At 40.2% G+C, this 19,099-nt stretch overlaps 4 protein-coding genes and 1 non-coding gene across 7 annotated transcripts; 3 read left to right on the forward strand and 2 right to left on the reverse strand.

Annotated features, from left to right (window-relative positions):
- Positions 1-1,190: 1,190 nt before the first annotated feature.
- Positions 1,191-3,249, forward strand: LOC130692937 (nucleolar complex protein 4 homolog). The gene is made up of 8 exons (XM_057516029.2): positions 1,191-1,365; positions 1,444-1,758; positions 1,825-2,065; positions 2,122-2,313; positions 2,375-2,546; positions 2,607-2,770; positions 2,842-3,038; positions 3,096-3,249. The coding sequence occupies exons 1-8, from the start codon at positions 1,225-1,227 to the stop codon at positions 3,213-3,215; spliced, it is 1,542 nt and encodes a 513-aa protein (XP_057372012.1). The 5' UTR covers positions 1,191-1,224; the 3' UTR covers positions 3,216-3,249.
- A 407-nt stretch (positions 3,250-3,656) lies between these two features.
- Positions 3,657-3,751, reverse strand: Trnai-uau (transfer RNA isoleucine (anticodon UAU)). The gene is made up of 2 exons: positions 3,714-3,751; positions 3,657-3,692 (listed from the first exon to the last, which is right to left on the reverse strand). It is a non-coding gene; the product is annotated as a tRNA-Ile (tRNA).
- Positions 3,752-4,002: 251 nt separating this feature from the next.
- LOC130692934 (solute carrier family 15 member 4-like) lies at positions 4,003-6,609 on the forward strand. 2 transcript variants are annotated; one of them, XM_057516025.2, is made up of 9 exons: positions 4,003-4,429; positions 4,493-5,117; positions 5,178-5,416; positions 5,480-5,554; positions 5,639-5,765; positions 5,831-5,912; positions 5,973-6,091; positions 6,150-6,400; positions 6,466-6,609. In XM_057516025.2, exons 1-8 carry the CDS (start codon positions 4,244-4,246, stop codon positions 6,398-6,400), a joined length of 1,704 nt encoding a protein of 567 aa, XP_057372008.1. In that variant the 5' UTR covers positions 4,003-4,243; the 3' UTR covers positions 6,466-6,609. The 2 variants fall into 2 exon arrangements, with proteins under 2 accessions (XP_057372008.1, XP_057372007.1); XM_057516024.2 differs by having other exon boundaries at positions 6,150-6,396.
- Positions 6,610-6,706: 97 nt separating this feature from the next.
- On the reverse strand, positions 6,707-9,810 carry LOC130692930 (sphingomyelin phosphodiesterase 4-like). Its single transcript, XM_057516020.2, has 11 exons — positions 9,686-9,810; positions 9,486-9,626; positions 9,261-9,419; positions 9,095-9,197; positions 8,807-9,029; positions 8,505-8,745; positions 8,321-8,442; positions 7,953-8,259; positions 7,485-7,886; positions 7,175-7,429; positions 6,707-7,114 (listed from the first exon to the last, which is right to left on the reverse strand). The coding sequence occupies exons 1-11, from the start codon at positions 9,773-9,775 to the stop codon at positions 6,755-6,757; spliced, it is 2,403 nt and encodes an 800-aa protein (XP_057372003.1). The 5' UTR covers positions 9,776-9,810; the 3' UTR covers positions 6,707-6,754.
- A 2,197-nt stretch (positions 9,811-12,007) lies between these two features.
- LOC130692933 (twinkle mtDNA helicase-like) lies at positions 12,008-16,039 on the forward strand. Of its 2 annotated transcripts, none has more exons than XR_009420683.1 (10): positions 12,008-12,580; positions 12,653-12,801; positions 12,874-13,003; positions 13,072-13,278; positions 13,367-13,511; positions 13,582-13,701; positions 13,767-14,145; positions 14,210-14,404; positions 14,480-15,024; positions 15,193-15,331. XR_009420683.1 is itself a non-coding variant. In XM_057516023.2 (10 exons), the coding sequence occupies exons 1-10, from the start codon at positions 12,088-12,090 to the stop codon at positions 15,385-15,387; spliced, it is 2,139 nt and encodes a 712-aa protein (XP_057372006.1). In that variant the 5' UTR covers positions 12,008-12,087; the 3' UTR covers positions 15,388-16,039. The 2 variants fall into 2 exon arrangements, 1 of the variants encoding a protein (XP_057372006.1); XM_057516023.2 differs by having other exon boundaries at positions 14,899-15,024; positions 15,193-16,039.
- Positions 16,040-19,099: the final 3,060 nt, after the last annotated feature.

Here is a 19,099-nt window from a genome sequence, read left to right on the forward strand (position 1 = left end):
CGTCGAACGACAAACGCGTTGGAGCCATATCGAACACGGTTTTTTTCTCGTAGAGCGAAAGCTGTATGATGTAGTCAATTTCTTGACTACTTCACCAATCCTGCTACAAGTGAAAGGCGACGTTGCCAAAAAAGAACACGCGGAAAAATTGGATATCACAAAAATAAAGTTACATTGCCTAAGATAAATTTGAAGCTAAAGAAACAGAATAGAACGAGAGGGGCAAGTTGTTGTTAAAAATATTACCAGTATCAGCATCGAGATTCCGCAGACCCTTGGACATCACGGCAAAGGACTCCGAGGGAGTGGTTCGTCACACATTCCATTTCCGACCGAAGAACTCTGCATAAGCCTAATCAACGGGAGAAATACAAAGTTTTTAACACGTCTAGAATTAGCCGTCTTTCTTTGTTTCTAAAGATTTTCCCTCCCTTGGTTTTAGGCAACATGTCAACCGGAAATCGTACGATGGCTGCCGTCCAATCAGCGACCGACATCTTGCACCCTTCCATATTTCTTATATGATCGGACAACTAACGTTTTGCCCCGTATAGACCAAATCATGGAAGAGCATTGGTTAAACGTTTCACACAAGATTTTACGTATAAACTAATCACGTTTGTTTTTAGCTAGTCAATCGCGTAATATACCCAGCATCAATACTGTCTGTGGCAAGCCGCTTCTCCAAAACCATAGAGAATGAGAAACCTCATGTCTTGTGTGGTTTCGTAGAACCAATTGTGTTCGCTTTTGTAATTTTTGCAGATCGTAAGGATCTGTGGTATGGTAACAGCCAAGTTCGTAAAAGCCTCAAAATCATGCTAAAATGAAAGACCAGACAGCCAGCAAAAATGTTTTACCGGTGCCCTTTGCTTTCAACTGTTTAATACTGTAGCAGTGTAGCTAGATGCTGGCGACCTACCGATGGTTAGTTACAATCCACCGACTGAACTAAACTTCGGCAATTAACATATCAAACGCAGCCCACGCTAACGTAGGCAAGAACTTGCATTCGTTTTAGTGTTTTATTTCACTTTGTTTTTAGCACAAATTTGCACGTCGCGAGCTTGTGCCCCTGTGGCTTCGTGCACTCTAACAAGTCTGGACTGGACTCGGTTTGCCGCCTTCCCGGATATACTGTGCCTGTTGCCACTTTGCCCATTTGTTGAGTGTCGTGCGTAAGTTGCACAATTTCAAAACAGTTGGCAACGGCACATCTCGAAAATGGCGGCCTCGTCAACAAAACGTGAAAAATCCAAACAAAATCAACGAGAAATATTTGAAACCATAAAATTACAAACTAAAGAAGTTATTCAAAGCCGAAAAAACATCAACCACATAATTGAGATTCAATCAAATCTAGAGGTATTTAGCTAATAAGAATTTAGTACCACGTTATCGAAATGCGCCTTATCCATACCATTCCACGTTTTATTTGTATAGAGTGAAGAAATTGCAGTCATCAAAGCCAGTATTAAGGCTCTTGATAAAATATTTTGTCATTTTACTTCAAACGGCTCGCTGTCCGAGGTAGGCCCCCCATTAGAAACAGAGGCAGACAAAACAGTTCGAGAATGGAGCAGGGAACGCTACCAAGAATTTCAGGATCATCTCTTCAAACTCATCGAAGCAGAACAAATCAGTCTTCAGGAACAAGCCCTAGTTTCTCTCATGCACCTTTTGCAAGCAGAAGGTCAGCATCCTCTTCAAAAGTTACCTGAAGGGAAGGAACATATGTTTCCACTTGACTTATTAGAGGTTAGTTTATCCAAATACAATTCATTCTTGCTGACCATATCACCAAATTATACTGTAAAAATGCAGAAACTAATGGTTCACATGCTGAACCTTGACAGAGAAGCTGCTCCAGTTATTACACGTTTCCAAGAATTCATGGAATATGAGGATGTTTTGTTCCATCTTCTTCGTGTGTTAGGCAAAATTCTAAAAGCACAAACTAATGTTGATGAAAAGTTTCTCAGAAACCTTATTCATATCCTGGAACATGTCACATTGCATAATTCACCTGTAAAGGAAGAAGAGAAAACTAAACTTTTTTGTTCTAGTAAGACTATATAGCAATTGTTTCTATGAAATTGACAACAAAGTTTCTTTTTTTAGACAAAAAACACTTCAAATGGAACTATGGGCAAGCCAAAAAATACTTCAGTACTATTTGGCAACAATTGCTGAGGCATCCTCTGACTCCAAGTCTCTACAAAAGAGTGCTTGTGATTTTGCCAGACAAGGTTCTTCCTCATTTAGAGAAGCCTTTGTTACTCACAGACTTTCTTATGGAATCCTATCGAATTGGTAAAATAGAGCGTAGTATTTCAACTTAAAGTTTTAGAATAATCCCTTTATCGATTAATAGGCGGAGCTGTAAGCATCCTTGCTCTGCATGGAGTTTTCCTGCTAATGCAAAACTACAATTTAGAATACCCTGATTTTTACACAAAGCTGTACGCCTTGTTAGAACCTGGTGTGCTTTTCGTCAAATACCGCGCCCGCTTTTTTTACCTGTTGGATCTGTTTATGACCTCTACGTAAGCCATTATTTTTTCAGGGACCTTATCCATTTAACTAATTCACATTCACTTGATCAGTCATATTCCTGAATATATTGCCGCCGCCTTTGCAAAGCGCCTCTCTCGGTTGGCTCTCATTGCTCCAGCGAACGTCGCAATCTTGCTTCTACATTTCGTAGGCAACTTGATGATAAGACATCGTGGACTGTCACGGTTGATGCATCATCCGGAGGATCAAAATGGTATATTTTCTTTTTCTGCTATAATGTGTATCCGCAATGCATATGTCGCTGACATTTCTGGAAAACTTTAGATGTTACTGATGACCCATACGTGATGAATGAAAATGATCTAACTGCTTGCAAAGCAACAGATAGTTCTTTGTGGGAAATCAAAACATTGCAATCACATGTCTTACCAGAGATAGCCAATACGGCCAAATTCATTGAAAGAGATTTGCCAAAGCTTGAATGGGATGTAAAGCAAGATCTGGAAACCACTTTGGAAGATGTGAGTCACAAAAAAAATTCCTGTATTTCTGTGTTCATCGTTTTTCTTTGGTTGCAGATGCTTGAGAAAGAGTTGAAACGTAAAAATCCGACTGACGACATACCGATCAACTTCGAAAAGCCAACCAAATTCGCATGTGTAAAGCATGAAAAACTCTCTGTTTACTTTGAATTGTGACTTTTCCTGTGCATTTAAAATAAATCGTTTCAACTTGTATTGCCTTGTCGTAACAAGATATTTGAAATAAGAAAGCCCTTAACATTACGGTCTTTTCCTTGCTAATTTTCTTGGAATACTTTCTGTACAGCAGCAACAGGTTTTGTTTGACCTATTTCTGCCCTTTCCCTTTCCCCTGCAAACCACATTAGTATAGTCTGAAAGTAGTTGAAGCGGGTACGCGAACATTTACGTGTGAATCAAGCCCATTGTGTCTTTCCATACGTGACGACACTGGTTGGATAACTGTATTGAGTGTGATCGAGTCGTTTAGGAAGTTCAAAAATGTAGTCGTTTGGATATTACACCTCCAAAATAATTAACCTACGACAAGAAACATGTGAACGTATACAATACTATCTGCTGCTAGTAATTGTAGGTGGCAGTATCATTTAAAAGGGTTGCCCTAGGTGAGGCTCGAACTCACAACCACGGCATCACTAGTCACTAGTACTGTCATATAAGTACCGTGCGCTAACCAATTGCGCCACTAGGGCCTGAGAATATTTGGCAAGCTAATCTACAGTACCATGAGATATAAGATTCACGATTTCACTTCGAAACAAATCGTACAGTGAAAATGACCTAGTGACAAAACCTAGATTTATAACGAATTTCCACTACTTCTCTTGGACGATATTTGTCATGTGTGATGAATTACAACCCTTAAGTAGATATGAAATGTCACAAGCCAGAAGGTACACCATACGGAGAGAAAAATTGTTTTGAGGTTTATTCAACATAAGATTTAATGACACTGCTATTGTCTTTGTTTAGCTACCGTGTTAAATAAACAAAATAAATAAAACAGCAACCGTGGCATTTACTTCTCAAATCCAGGACTTCTGGTCTGTGATGTCACGGTTTATGTCGTCTGCAAGGACTGTATATGTGTTTGTTTATAAAGTATTATTGGCAACCGGTTGAGAAGGATTCGCGAGCGGGTTCCAAATGGATGATTGTCACATTCTCGTGAAAAATTAAAGATTATGGAAGGCGAAGGGCGACCGCTTCTTTTGGATCCACAATGCAGCCCACTGTTCATTCTTCCATGGGATCCTTTACGTGCAAAGAAAAGTGGTATTATGATTCTCGTGTCAGTCACACTGGAGAGATTGGCATATTTTGCAGTTGTTATGAATTTGTTCCTTTATCTCAACAAAGGTCAACCAGAGGTATGCTAATTAGGATTTGTATGGTATCATCAGTGAATTAAGACACAATAATTATCTTTACAGATTCAGTCATGGGAACCTATTGAAGCTCTAACTGCAGTATATGTTATTCATGGTGTTTCGTGTATTTGTTCTCCTATTGGTGGCTGGTTATCCGACTCATTCATTGGGAGATACTGGGCAGTCATTGTAGGTTCATTGGTTTACATAACAGGCTATACTTTTTTGACAGCCCTTTCTGTTAATGGGTTAACATCAATGGGCTGCGACTGGAAATCTGAAAATGATAGCCTTGTTAGCAATAGCAACTTTCATTGGCTAATTTTGGGGAAAGAATCCCATCCTTGTTCTGCCCATGTTTATGTCACCTTGATTTTGATTGGTCTTGGAGTTGGATTTTTGAGAGCAAACATTCCTCCCTTTGGGGCAGAACAAGTCCGAGCTGGAGGGGAAAATGCTGTCAGACAATTTTTTAATGCATATTATTGGTGTGTCAACATTGGCGGTTTGATTGGAATCGGGGTTTTGGCCTATGTGGAACAAAATATGGAAGATGGGTTTTTCATTTCATATCTCGTGGCAACTACTGCTTTATGTGCATCTCTTGTTATTTTCTGTGCCGGGAAAGGTTTCTATATTGTGCATAGGCCGGGGAACTCGGTGGTTATCAATTGCTTTCGAATAGTTGGTACTTATACGTATTCGTTCGAAATTGGAATAAATTGATAAACTCTATATTTTGTGTTAGGTGAAGGATTGTATAACACGTGCAAGAAACAAGACAGCGTTCAAGGTTCTCCTATGTTTCGGCGACAATCCCATCAGCCAGTCTCCCTTGTTGCGCTTAAGGGATCGTGTTGGATCGATCGGGCAAAAATTTCTCATGGGGGTTCTTTCCACGATACCACGGTAGAAGATGTGAAATCGTTTTCCAAAACCCTGGTCTTCATTTTTGTGCTACTGCCTTACTGGTTAGTCTATTTTCAGGTAATTTGTATTTGGAACAAAAAAAATGGTGAATATATTAACTCATTTATTTCTCTTCCGCAGATGTCTACCAGTTTTCAAGCCCAAGGCCTTCACATGAATCTACACCTTAACGGAAGTAGTGCAACTGACTTTGAGGTAATCCACGATCCTGAAAGAACATCAGTGCCAAATCTGAAATGCCGTAAACCTTACCATGGTACTACTTTTGCTCGTAATCAGATTCCTGCAGCTTGGTTAACACTGTGTGACGATGCGTTTGTCATTTTGCTGATTCCTGTTTTAAACCTGGTCGTCTACCCGTTCCTAGACAAGAAAAATATTACAACGGTTCCATTATGTCGTATAGGTATTATTCTTTTGCTGCACATTTGTTGTATTTAAAAGTTTTTGATTTCCTTTATCCTGGAGTAGTTGTAGGAATGATTATAAGCTTGACTGCCGTCATAGTGGCTGCACTTGTTGAACATTTTCGCTTGGAAGACTGGAGACAAGGGTAAAATACGAACTTTATATTGTAATACCCAAAAATTTACATATATTCCCCTTTCCACAGGAATTCTATCAATCAAATGATAAGTAATACCAACTATAACGCAAGTTCCATGTCGATCTTATATCAGATACCTCAGTATTGTTTGATCGGGACGGCTGAAGTTTTTGCCGGAGTTGCAGGTTAGTTGCTCACTGTGTCGGCGTTCTCAGGTTCGCTTACTAATCTCTGTTGCAATAGGACTAGAATACGCTTATACAACAGCTCCACGTACTTTCCAGGGCATCGTACTCGGTCTCTATTCAGCAATAGAGGGCCTGGGTTCCTTTCTTGGCATTCTACTTGTTCGCATAACTCGTTCTTTGCAGCTAGGCTGGATCCGAAGCGAAGTTAATTTTAATAAAGGCCATTTGGATTACTTCTTTTACCTCCTTGCCGTCATTCAGTCAGCAGTCGTCGTCGTATTTGGATTAATAATGTATCTGAGGTAGGTGCGTTTCTGGTGTTTGTGGGTCTTGAAAATGTGAACAGATTAGACGAAGTGATTCTTTTTTAGGTGGGAACCGCCTCGACGAGATGTACACACGGAAGAAACTCTTGGTGCCAGTGCATTGCATAGCGAATATTACCAATCTATTGAAACCTCGCCCGTCCCAGAATCGCCAATGACCTAATGTCAAGACTTGTTATGCATTTTGGACGTTTTCCCTCGTTTTCGTTATTGTTACTACCATAAGCGCAACTATAACATGAAATCCACGTACTATCCTTTAGTTTTAATTTTCCGTATGGGGAAGAAAAGGTATTTGTAATTTCAATTGTTACATGAATTTCTTTTTTCAGTATTAGTCTGCTTCAGTTTCCGCGGCATCGATACAAACACGACCCCCGGATTCTCGCCAAGTTTCATAGGAAGCTCGAACAAAGATTACAGCGCATGCACAGGATACCAGCAGTAGACATAGAATCTCTGGTGCAAATCCAAAGGAATACGACAAAACCAAAATGCCCAGCGTGTAACCAACCACTTGCTGACTCGCTAGCTTACGAAGACAGAGACGAGGACCCAGACGTTTCTGAATTACCTTAGGGGTACCATATTTCTTAATAACTTCCTGGTACATAATTGGGGGAGTCAATAGTTGCCGAACTACTCGCCCAAGAAAATCATGTCGCTCGTATGACTGTTCCAGTTCTGGTCCAAACTAATAGAAAATTGGAGATAATTGCAAAATACTCTTTAGATTTCCTTTTGAAAAGAGTACCTTGTCATTGATGTTGCTACAAATTTGATGAAACATGCGGACTAGGAATGCTATTTCATAGCTGCGTATTGGTTGCGTGTCAGGATTACCACGGTATGTCAAGTCATATCGCTTTTGCGGACTAAGTGGAGATGCTAACAGCGATGTATCTGATGTCGAATTTTGCAATCCACGAACAGGAGTCCGGAAGATGGATGGACTTCCGTATGACATTTGAAGTACGGAATCTGGTTCAGGTTCAGAAGGAATTTCTACCTAAAGGTGACGTGTATAGTGGAGGATGCGGTTATAAGATCTCCAAATGATTTACCTCAAATAATGCGGCGAGCTGTGACGATGACTGTTCCAGGTGAATCAAAGCCTTTTTTAGATCTTCTCCATTTTCATCGGAACTGGAGGATCCAGAAAGCATGAACCAATCGGATAACCAAGTTAGAAGGCCTCGTTTTTTTCCAAGCTTTTCAGGTTGAATTGATTGCCTCAAATTCGACTTGACTCGTGCTGAGCAAGCCAATATCGTGCGAATCTGTAGTGTGGTCTCTTGTCCAAAGAGCGGGACATAGTTGAAAGATGGATTCTCCAAGTCATTAATATACTGGCGTACATTCACAGCGATATGGGGACTAATGCCACTTTTAGACGGTGAAAGGCTATCGCTCAATGATCTCTCTGCAATAGAAATCATTTCTTTGAGGTTTCGCTGAGAATAAACCTGCATTCGATAAAAGCGAGAGCCATTAAATAATGCCGTAAAGGAACTCTATGCCAACCGTATTACTTTGGAAATTCTGTAAAGCATTAGCGAATTTTTTGGCGACGAAAGTTCCACTCGTAAAAATCTCAGGATGACTTTTTGTAGGAAGAGCGTGTAAAAGAGCAGGTTTTCGGCAACAAATGTCTGCCATTTCCAGTCAACCACCTTATCACCGTCATTACTTCTATGTGCATTTGAGACATATCGCCATGGTTGAATATAGCTTAACCATGTCTCTAGGAAGAGGCGGAACGAGGCGTCTAATGGCCAATGTTCGACCGTGTGGCGCAAAAAGACGTAGAGCTTTTTCTGGAAGTAAGTCCACACCGTTCTGTAAAGAAACCACATTCATAATAGCCATGACAACCAATGGATGCAAATATTGCGCTTACCGCTTCAATTCATCCATTCCTGAAATAATGTTGGGTCCCATACTGTTTGCAAAATAATGGAGATGCTTTACCAGCACTCGTACGGCTCTTAAGTGATCCAAGCTAGGAAGAAAGACGACTGCCTGAAAAGATTTTTAGCTGAAATAGAACTGATTTAAACGACCAAATCAGCTGATCTCCAAACCTGGAGGACATTGATTTGACTTCGTGCAGGACTCCCAGCTTGCAAGTTGGAATTTTCCTTTGTCGTTACGTGGCTTAACCATAATTCGTTGATCGCTTGAAGTATCATCATTGTTCGCCATGCATCGTGATGAGACGTTCTTTCAGCTGCCAACGAACTTGTCCCCGCTCCACTACTGCTCGGCGTGAGTGAGGATTTCTTGAGCAATGAAGGAGTCATTTGCCGCGTGGAGGTTTCGTATCTATGTAGGCTTCAATAAATCAAAATTCTCATAATTTAGGTTTTACTCCATGATCGGCTACCGGGATTTTGGTGGAGTAGCATAGCTCGTAGATCCATAGGACATTTGAGATGGCACTGGAATCATTTCTGGGTCACATCCATTGCAAGGTAAAAAATATTGCAAGTAGTCTTCAAGTATTGCAAAGTAAACAGAATCACTTCCACATGAGGTTGTGGCATATTTCTGAAGGTTTGGATTGACGAGGTAGTAGAGAAAGTTCATCATATAATACTCAAATGCATCTAGAATAATGGGAAGGTTGGTTAACAATAATGAAGTGCGTGACAGAAATAATTTTGTCTTATACTTAGAACAAGAGATGATGGAACTCTTACATGGGGATGATACTGCAGCTTTCCTACATAGAAAGAAGGCACCACACCTTCTTCAAGCAGATGTCGTATTGCAGCCTAGATACCATACAATATTTAACCTGAGAACAAAAATGATCTAAACTTATATTAAAATTGTACAGGTATATAGCTGAGTGGAAATTCATATTTAATTGTGCTATCGCCAAGTAACTTGTAACAAAGATTTATAACAGGTCCTCTGGGAGACAGTAAATGAGCCACTGTGTGAAAATCACGAGGGTTGTTGGCTTTTGTCAAGGTCCTCAAACTCCATCCTGACTGGGAAACGACAAGATCACTTATTCAACATATAGTTAGAATTCGACGCAAAGTGCAATTGTCTACCTGAGCATGCAGTTCAAATAGGGTGTCCGTTAGCAATGGCAATACGCTTTGCAATTCTTTAACACCGTATTCTTCAACAATTCTGCCTACTTCTTCACACCAGTGATACACCGTTGTTTTCGCTGCATTTTCTAGCCTAACCTGAGAAAGAATTTGATTAAAGATATCTCACTCAAATTTTATCTTTAAAAACGTTTTACTATTGCAGGCAATTGCAGAGACATTTTCATGTTTGAACTGCCAGAGACGACTAGCAGACGACTGCCAAGAGAAAGCTCGCGTGCCAGCATGCGAACAAGTATTTTCACATTAAAATTTTGTTCCTCAGTCTAGAGAAAACAGATACCCGATTCTGTGATTCATTAGTTTCCTACAACAGATTTGAGATTGACGGTAATTCTTGCTAAACATCTTTTGCTAACCAAAACCCTAGAAGTCAAATTAGGTAAGCATAATCCTCTTTATCTGCCATCATTTCCATTAGTAACCGTAAGTTCCATTAAAGGAAACCATAGCATTCCATGATCATTACTTTCTGAAATTGACCTGATGGGCATAATGGTGTTCCAACAGTAAAACAGGACATCCTTTTGTTTTTAATATTGGCTAAACCCAGCCAAAAAAGAAAAATCTAACATATGACGATTTTTAAAACTGCACTGGTAGTCGACTGGGCGTTGCGTCGCGGGACATTCCTTAGTGTCTGACAGTTAGAAAATTATCTTGGTCAAAACGATCAAAGAAATACCTCCGCCAACTAAGAGCTACACAGTTGGGCTTTGGATTAGCAATGATTTACGCTTTCCCTTTTGAGTTCCACGGTAGCCATAGACATTATAGTTCGTCAACGTTTCAAAATGAATATTAATAATAAATTTATTTTGCTGCTTTCATTGAGAAGTAAAAAACGTGCGATTTTGTACGGTGGCAAAGGTTAACAGATGTCTTCGCCCTCTTAATTTCCTTTCCTAATTCCACCGTGAAAGGCGAAAATATTCTACGGTTTGTCACGTACGCGTTGGCATACAAAATATCTCTTCTGTAGAGTGCAATTTCGGTCATAGTCTAGACTTTTATGCCCTTTTTGGCCATCACGTGCCGATGGGCCGAAGAAACGTGATCACGGTTTCACGTGTAAGTTTAAAGAATAGAATTTTAGCATAAATTTTAGCCGGCCAACGTACCTTAGAAACAACGTAATACACAAATGGGAGACGTAGCTTTGGCTCACTGCCGGACGGCCGGAGAAGTGACATCCATTCTGATATTGCTGCATACCATTGGTTCCTGTATCTATTAGATACATTATACTGTTTACTGAAAGTTGGTTGTAGCAGAGTTTGCATATGTACCTACAAGTTAAACTTTCTCTCATTGCACAATAATCTGATTATTACAAAATGGACTAGCCTTTCCTGGTTGGAATCTACCTCCTTCTTTCACTACAACACCAAAAAAGGCCAACGTCTCCATCCATCACCGGCTTTTCTGCGTCCGGGAAAAGCGTAAAAAATTGCTTAAACGTGAGGGTTCACCTCCGCTAGGTGGGGACGATACAGTTGCTGGGGTCGTCCTGTTTATCGAATCGGCTAAAAAAGAAAAACAATGACGACGTCAACGGCCGTTTTCGACTATTTTATCGCCTTTTATAGGTGACACCGTGTTGGCCGAAAGAGTCAGTCACGTGCCGCACGTGTCCCATACTAACCTTATAAAACTTTGTAACCTAGCAACTTTTGGAATTCATCCCAATGTGATGGTTGAGCAGAAATGGACAGGGCATTGTATGAGGTCACAGAAGAAAAAATCCCGAAACATTCACGTTTCAACAAAACTGACTGCTTTTAGAAGGACATTGACTTTATTGGAAAAAGCATTATAATACGGTTTACAACTTGTTGTGTTTTTTTTTTTTTCAGTAGATTAGTTTAGGTTAAAAGGTTTGACATGATGGCGTATTGCACTTAGGACGTTTTGACCCATTGATAGTCTCTCCTCGCGTTTTCAATCCAATTTTGTGTTCGTATTGATGATTTGTTTATCACTAAACCGAGCTGTCACTCGTGTTATTACCTCATAGCTCCAGAGTCTTTTTTTTTTTTTTAAGAAAGATTTTTTTTTCTGGGAACCTTGCTCGTTGATGACTAATTCCGATTCGCCGAAATCCACGAACTGCTCCAACTAAAGACATCATTTTCTTTTAATGTTGCCTTTCTGAGGTGACGGATCTGCTAATGGTATAGATCATCAACTGATCGATTTACACAGTCCGAAATAACCTTGTTTTGCAAAGGTGAATAGGGCAACATTTTGGCCAGCAATTCAACAAGCGCTAATTGAAGATAACTTCTAAAGAATTCAAAGTAAAAAGAAATAATTGCTTATCTAACTTATTTCTCTGAATGGCTTTTTTTTTTGGTAGTTCATTCGGTTTCATTTTCTAAACATGAAGAAAAGCAAATAAGAAATCAAAATTCCCGTTTTTTTTTGTGAGTGTCGCAACTCTGGTAGCAGACTATACTTTCACATCTTTCCTTATTCAAAACGAAGACGCTTAATGCACGCATACGTGTTTATATTTTCTTAAACCCGGCGTCCAAGAATGAACGCTGTTTGTAAAGCTCATTTTCAGTCATTGAACTATTCACGGAAGTTAGTGGTTAATCGGATGAAACGTGAACCTACCAGATTTGGTAGAATCTCGAGCTTTAATAACCAAGTATTATTATTGCCTTCTAGTCATATGTCATTCTCCAAATTAAATGTACCAAGTTCCGCCACTACTCGCCGTCTTCATGTATTAGCTGATGAAGATCGATACGATGTCTCATCCACTGAAATTCGAAGAGTTATTAAATCTCATTTTGGTGGTTACCAAGAAGGATTCACTTGTGTGACTGTCAACTGCCCATCATGCAACACACTATCATCCACCACCAAAGAGGCCAGCAACGACCTTGGCAAATTGCACATCAATTTGAGAACAGGCTATTCTTTCTGCACACGTTGCTTTCTGTCTGGACCTTGGTCTAGTTTAGCATCATACATGAAAGCCCTAGGTGTATCTAAACTAAAATCTGAGAAGACAAAAACATGTAAAGGAACTGACATCAAATCATTTGATAGCGCTGACTGTGTGTGTGACTCCCTTTTTTCTTATCTTTCAGGTCCACCTAGCATAACCCAACACCTGTCACAGTATACTCCCACCACAGCAGAGACTAATGAAATGAGACGGCTTTGGAATTCAGCACAGCCAATCCATTCTTTGTCAGAAGAGACCCTGGTCCCATTTCTGGACAAATTACGTCTCGGGGTCGGTCGACGATCTCGCCAACACACAATAATTCCCAGCTAAATTAGGCAAATTTCCTTTTTTTTTTTGCAGGACGTATCGATGGAAACGCTGGAGAAAGTGGGTGCTAAAATCAACCTGAATCTCGAACAGCTCATTCTTCCTTGTCTAACGTCGAAAGACGCCCCGTTTCACAGCATAAAGATAATCACCCCTAATCATAGTACATTATACCACCCGCAAATGGATCGGGCATGTGATTCACGGACACGTTTTCCTCGATTATTGCAGATCAATTAGAAGCGATTGAACCCGATCCCGATACAGAATTGGATGATTATTGCAGGGTAGAAGAGAAAAACATCCCTAAACAACATCCTTGGTTGCTGGGCTACCACCTAGCTAAAAATAAAGATGAAGTTATTGTGACCGCGACGGCCGCTGATACGCTGACCGCTCTGGACTGTTTGGCCGTTCCGGCCGTTTGTCTACCTTCTGGTAACAGCGCCACTAGATGGCATTCGCAATCTACATTTTGAATAACCTTTTTTTTTTTTTTTGCTCCCTTCTTTCATCGGGTCATTAGGGATATCCAATTTACCGCTAGCAACATTGGCTTTCCTGGAATCCTTCCGTAAAATCACACTGTGGCTGGACAACGGTGTCCAAGGAGCCGAAAGTGCCCGTGTCTTTGCCAGGAAGCTGGGCGAAAAGCGTTGCCACTTTATCAGGTTCAAGTTTTCCTTATGATTTAAAAAACAGAGGTTTTATTTCCAAATGCCTTGGTTTGCATGTGTACAGATCCTCAGAAGAGACACCATCGGCTCTTCAATGTCGGATGAAAGGGAAAAATGTGGCCCAGGTTCTCAAAACAGCTTTACCCATGACGCACAAATCGGTGACGACCTTCTCCAGTTTGAGGTTTCCAAATTTCGGGTTTTTATTTTTGCAAGAAGGAGGTGAACGAATTAAATTTTCGCCTTCAGGAAAGACGTTTATGCTGAGATCACGCAGAGCAGCACAGTGGCCGGAATACGTTGGCGTCGTTTTCCCGCTCTTACCGATCTGCTCAAGGGCCACCGTCGCGGTGAATTGACGGTGTTCACCGGGCCGACGGGCGCTGGGAAAACGACGTTCCTCAGTGAGTACTCTCTCGATTTGTGCATCCAGGACGTGCGCACCCTTTGGGGCAGTTTTGAAATCCGCAACGTCCGGCTGGCGAAAATGATGTTGCAACAGTTTTCCGGTTTGATGTTGGAAAGCGAAACTCGTGAAATGTTCAACGTCGTGGCCGACGAATTTGAAAAATTGCCAATGTATTTCCTGGCATTCCACGGCCAGCAAGATGTCACGTCTGTCCTGGAGGTAAAACAACGAACAGCACCACTCGAAAACGAATAAAAATTGATTAATTCATTGAATGTTGCAGGCCATGTCGCACGCCGTGTACGTGCACGACATTTCGCACGTCGTCATCGACAATTTGCAGTTCATGATGGGCACGAGTTCCAGTGAACATTCGTCGATGGACCGTTTCTACAAGCAGGACCAGATTATCGGGTCCTTCCGCCGCTTCGCCACCGACAACAACGTTCACATCACTCTAGTCATCCACCCGAGAAAGGTTTTCTGATTTCCAGTTGTTATTTCTTCTCCCGTTGCCTGGCCTGTTTCCTCCCTTTTTTTTTTTTTTTTTTAGGATAAAATGAAAACAATACCGCTTCCTTTTCGAGAGTAGAGAGAGAGAGAAAAAGAGAGAAAGAAAGAAAAGATAAAAGGAGAAGAAGGGAGGGAGAAAAAAAAAAAAATCACAACAAAAGAATTAGGACGAGATAGACACTACATTAACATCGACCACTCTTTGGTGCTCTGCCGACTAGCCGACGAGTTTTCTCTTTTTGGGATCACTCACCTGATGGGGCGATGACGTGATGTGTTGTCTTGTTGTTGTGCCACCTATCGCCCCCCTTTTTTTTTTTTCTTCTATCCCTCTGCTGTTTTGTTGTTTTTTTTTTTTTTTAACGGGATAGAACAATTGAAATTGTTTTGGCTTATTTTGAGTTGAAATGAGTTCTAACAAGATTTTTTTTTTATTTTCTATTTCCCCCCGTCGATCAGGAAGTGGACGAACTGTCGACCAGTTCCATCTTCGGCGGAGCCAAAGCATCGCAGGAGGCCGACAACATATTGATACTTCAGGATAAACGCACGCACGACCCGACCTGTCGCCGTAAATACCTCGAGGTAAAAACTTTTCTAATTATTATTAATTTTTTTTTTATTTATTTGGTGGCAAAAAAAATAATAAGAAATGCCACGGATTTATTTTTCGTTTAAAAAAGAAATGTTGGGGCTTCGAAAAATCTCGTTGTGAACTCCCCTCTTGTTTCATTCCCCCCCTTGTTCCGACAGGTAGCCAAGAACCGATACACGGGCGATTTGGGGGTGATGCCGTTAGAATTCCACAAGGAGTCGCTGAGCTTCGCCCCGCGCAATAAGAGAAGCGCGTCCACCAAAGTGACAGCAGCAGCAACAACGGCAGCCGCCAACAAAGTCAGCCCATTTACCTCGTCAGCCTTGCAGTCCGGACGAGGTCGAGCGCAGTAGTTGACGATTTACTACTATAAAACTGGTCTTGTACAGTATTTTTCTTTTTTATGTATATACATATAGCTGAAAAGAATCATTTTTTTTTTTTTAATTTCTTTTGTAACAATTGATTTTCTTCAAAATTAGATGCGCGTTGGTGACGGTCAGAAAATCCAGAAACGAGTTTTTGTTTTAAATTATTCATATTTAATTTTGGAAACAGAAAAAAAAAAAAAATTCAGGTCGAAAGACGATAAAAGAGAAGAGACTTTCTCCTTTGGTATTTTCGTTGTTTCACTCTGTGCATTTTGTTTGACTGTATATGGGATTCCTAGCGACCGTTGCCGTCTTGTGTGGAGATTTTCAAAGGGACTCCACTTCCAGCAAAACCAACACAACACAATTTGCGTTGGGTGTTGTCTGTCTCTTTTTTTTTTTTATTATTATTTTTTTTTTTTTTTTGCACGGCCAATCTCTTCTCTCTTTTCGTCTATAGATTATAACCCCTTTGAATTACACACACAGACAGTGTGTAGTGTGTCTGTGAGGCTATATAGCAACAACAGTATTTCTTCTTTTACACACTGGTGTATCCTATCCCCCAAGCCGCCGCCCCACTGTCTCGTCTTTCTCTTTTCTTTTTCAGGTGTCTATAGCTTTTTTTGTGTGTGTGTGTGTAGTTGTTTAATTTAATTTATTTTTCTTTAAAAAAAAAAAAAAAAAAAAAAAAGAATTCTTATTTCTCTATTGGACCACGACCATCCAGTTTGTGGTGTGTGTTGACTTGCTGGCCCTGTTTCCCTATATATACCGGTTCAGGTCAATGACCTCCAGCAGCTCACCCATATCAACTGTGCACCACTGCTGGACTAATGTCCGTCTACACAGCCGCATTTGGAGCGAGCAACCGTCTCCCAGTAGTCCCCTCGACTCATTTCTAAAAAATTTTCATTTTTTTTTTTCTATTCTATTTCGTTCGATCACCTTTTGGAAATTACTGATAGAAAATGTGATTAAGCTATCCCTAACTATTCTTTTTTTTTTTTTTTTATTTTTCCTTTTTAGCTCTGGGAATAATCCGGAATGTTTCGGGCAGTTCAAAAAAAAAAAACTTTCACCCAACAGAAATGATTTCCTCTGCCTTTAAAAGTTGTTATCCATTTACGTCGTTTTATTGTTCTCTACCAGTCACCTTCGATTGTCTATATCTACCCCTGCACAGCCATCTGATTCGAATCCCAACATCGAGAAGGATACCTTTGATAAACTAAATGATAAATAATAACAATAAAATCACAATAACGGAAAGGTCGGACTGCAATTGAAAGAAAACGGTCAGTTGTCTACTTAAATTTTTATTATTATTATTTCATTTCTTTAAAAATATATATTTTTTTCTAAGTGGTATACAATATGTTTTGTCAGGGCGGAGGGTTTTTCTTTTTTTTTTTTTTAATAGCCTGGAAGGGGTCCGGGGGCAAGCGCGCGGTCATTGCCTCCGCCTTGCCGCTCGCGCATAGCGCACTTTCCCTTTCGTCCGCGCGCGGGCGGCGCGTTGGCTCCGATCTCTTTAGATATATATATATTTCTCCTCTTTTTTTTTTGTTTAATTTTATTAGAAAATGATTACTATCTTAACGTCTATCCTCTCTCTCTCTCTCTCTCTCTCTCCTTTTCTTCCCCGCCCTTTAAGACCCCCATATTTCGTGTAATAGCCGCCCTATTGTTTTGCGTGCGGGAGCGCATAATCGTTCCCTATTTCGACTGTTCGCGTGACTGTACCGCCCTATTTTTTCGCAGTTTCTCAACACTAGACGATTATAGCTATCTCTTTCTCTCTCTCTTTTTCTTTTTTTTTTTTTTTATTATTCTTTGGCTTGCCATTTTTGACCAGAGTTACCTATACCTTCTATCCTAGCAAACCTAGCGCCAAAAAATCTTATTCTCTCTCTCTCTCTCTTTTTTTTTTTGCTTTTTTTTTTTTTTTTTGTTATCGCCAGCGAATCGCGTGCACAGGTGGTAAAGACGCCGATATCTCTTTGGCTCATCCGGTCACCCGTCCGCGCGCCAAGTCAAACGCGATAACTAAAGAAAAGAGACATTTTGTGTGTAAAAGAGAGAGAGCTGTTGGAATATATAAAGAGACTATCGAAGCTCTACGGGAATAAAAAAGAGTTGAATGAACTGCCAAGGTTTTTTTTTTTTTTTTCTTTTTTTTTTTATTATTATTTTATTTTTTTGTCAGCGAGCTCCGGATCCAGATGCCTTTGCACTCTAAGTGTGCCAAGGATGCTGCCTGCCCCCCATGCTTTGTTATGTGTTGCCTCCCCAACTGTTAAAACAGCCACCCTGTGCGCACCGCGTCCCAAACGCCAAATGGCAATGGCACAAAAAAAAAAAAAAAAAATCCCCAATTTTAAAACCAAACATTAAAAGCCAAATAAAACAAGAAGGATATGCGCAACAACGGAATAACAATCGAACAAAAAAGGGGGTGGACTCCAAGGACGCCTGTTGTGTCAAGCCAAAAAAGCGACAAATATGGGCCAAAATGCAAACGGGACAGCGTCGCTTATTGTTTGTTTTGTTTGTTTGTTTGTTTTTTTCAGCATAAAATTTCAATAGCAAGACGATGTGCCAAGCGACGCACACAATTACCAAATGACATAAACGCTCGTGCGTGTGTGTAACTATGTGCTAATCGAATGGAAGGGAGTCGTAGTAGCCGTCTTGTAGTACTACTACCTACTACAACACGCACAGGTCGATGAACTCTACAAAACAAACCGCTTTTTTATTTCTATTATAGAACTGTGTGCAGGTCTTTCTCTCTCTCTCTCTCTCTCTCTATACGACCCTCTTTCATAAGAGCCGAATGAAATTCGATTGTTATTTCGTCTATTTCGTATGAGCGTCTATTAAAATAAGTCGGGGGGGGGGGGAGGCAAAAACATTTGAAAACAATCCAATTGCGAAATATGAAACGAACTCTTTGACCCGGTCACGCACATCGTTGCAGACGTGCTGATTATACTCTAGCGGGATTATAATAGAAACGGCCCGATTTGGAGTCTGTCGACGTGTTTGAATGTTAAAAAAAAAAAAAAAAAAAAAAAAGGTGTTGCATTTCCATCGGCCGTTCGTTTCAAATAGCGTCCGAAATGGTACACATCACCGACGATCATTGATCTGAAATTGATTAACTCATTTCATCGAAATAAATCAAAGCTAAGCAATAAAAATAAAGGAAAGAAATGAAAGAGATTGACCGAAAAGGTCTTGGTGGATTTGTGGGGGCCTTTTGCTTTACTTTATTTTATTTTATTTTTCTTTTTTGCTGGCCAAAGTTCATTGAACTCTGAAAACACACAGAGAGGAAAAAGAAAAACCGGTTCGGTGTTTCTCTCTCTCTCTCTCTCACCCAAACATTAGCATAAATACGTATCCTATAAAAGAAAAAAGAAAATATCGCTTCTTTACGTGTTACATATGTTTTGAATCTCTACACAAAAGCAACAAAGTTTTTTTTTTTTTTTTTTTTTTTTTTCTTTGTTACATTTCTTTCCCTCCCGTCCCTTCATTTCATATTCACCTCTATATACGTACGTGTTTATACACACACTAGATTTTCTCTTTTGTTTTGGGTTTTTTTAATCTCTCTCTTTTGGGTTTGTTTTTTTGCTTCTTTTTGGCGATCGAAGGAAAACGAATGGCGATAACAATCACGGTC

Source organism: Daphnia carinata, chromosome 3 (assembly GCF_022539665.2).
Source record: "Daphnia carinata strain CSIRO-1 chromosome 3, CSIRO_AGI_Dcar_HiC_V3, whole genome shotgun sequence".
NCBI lineage: Eukaryota > Metazoa > Arthropoda > Branchiopoda > Diplostraca > Daphniidae > Daphnia > Daphnia carinata.

Coding starts and splice junctions, on each gene's coding strand:
- LOC130692937 (XM_057516029.2), top strand. CDS start 1,225: ATGGCGGCCTCGTCAACAAAACGTGAAAAATCCAAACAAAATCAACGA. Junction 2,547..2,606: donor GATCTGTTTATGACCTCTAC/GTAAGCCATTAT, acceptor TCACTTGATCAG/TCATATTCCTGAATATATTG. Junction 3,039..3,095: donor TGGAAACCACTTTGGAAGAT/GTGAGTCACAAA, acceptor CTTTGGTTGCAG/ATGCTTGAGAAAGAGTTGAA.
- LOC130692934 (XM_057516024.2), top strand. CDS start 4,244: ATGGAAGGCGAAGGGCGACCGCTTCTTTTGGATCCACAATGCAGCCCA. Junction 4,430..4,492: donor TCAACAAAGGTCAACCAGAG/GTATGCTAATTA, acceptor TTATCTTTACAG/ATTCAGTCATGGGAACCTAT. Junction 5,417..5,479: donor ACTGGTTAGTCTATTTTCAG/GTAATTTGTATT, acceptor TCTCTTCCGCAG/ATGTCTACCAGTTTTCAAGC.
- LOC130692933 (XM_057516023.2), top strand. CDS start 12,088: ATGAACGCTGTTTGTAAAGCTCATTTTCAGTCATTGAACTATTCACGG. Junction 14,405..14,898: donor TAGTCATCCACCCGAGAAAG/GTTTTCTGATTT, acceptor CCCGTCGATCAG/GAAGTGGACGAACTGTCGAC. Junction 15,025..15,192: donor GTCGCCGTAAATACCTCGAG/GTAAAAACTTTT, acceptor TTGTTCCGACAG/GTAGCCAAGAACCGATACAC.
- LOC130692930 (XM_057516020.2), bottom strand. CDS start 9,775: ATGCTGGCACGCGAGCTTTCTCTTGGCAGTCGTCTGCTAGTCGTCTCT. Junction 9,627..9,685: donor CTCTGCAATTGCCTGCAATA/GTAAAACGTTTT, acceptor ATTCTTTCTCAG/GTTAGGCTAGAAAATGCAGC. Junction 9,420..9,485: donor TATTTGAACTGCATGCTCAG/GTAGACAATTGC, acceptor GTCGTTTCCCAG/TCAGGATGGAGTTTGAGGAC.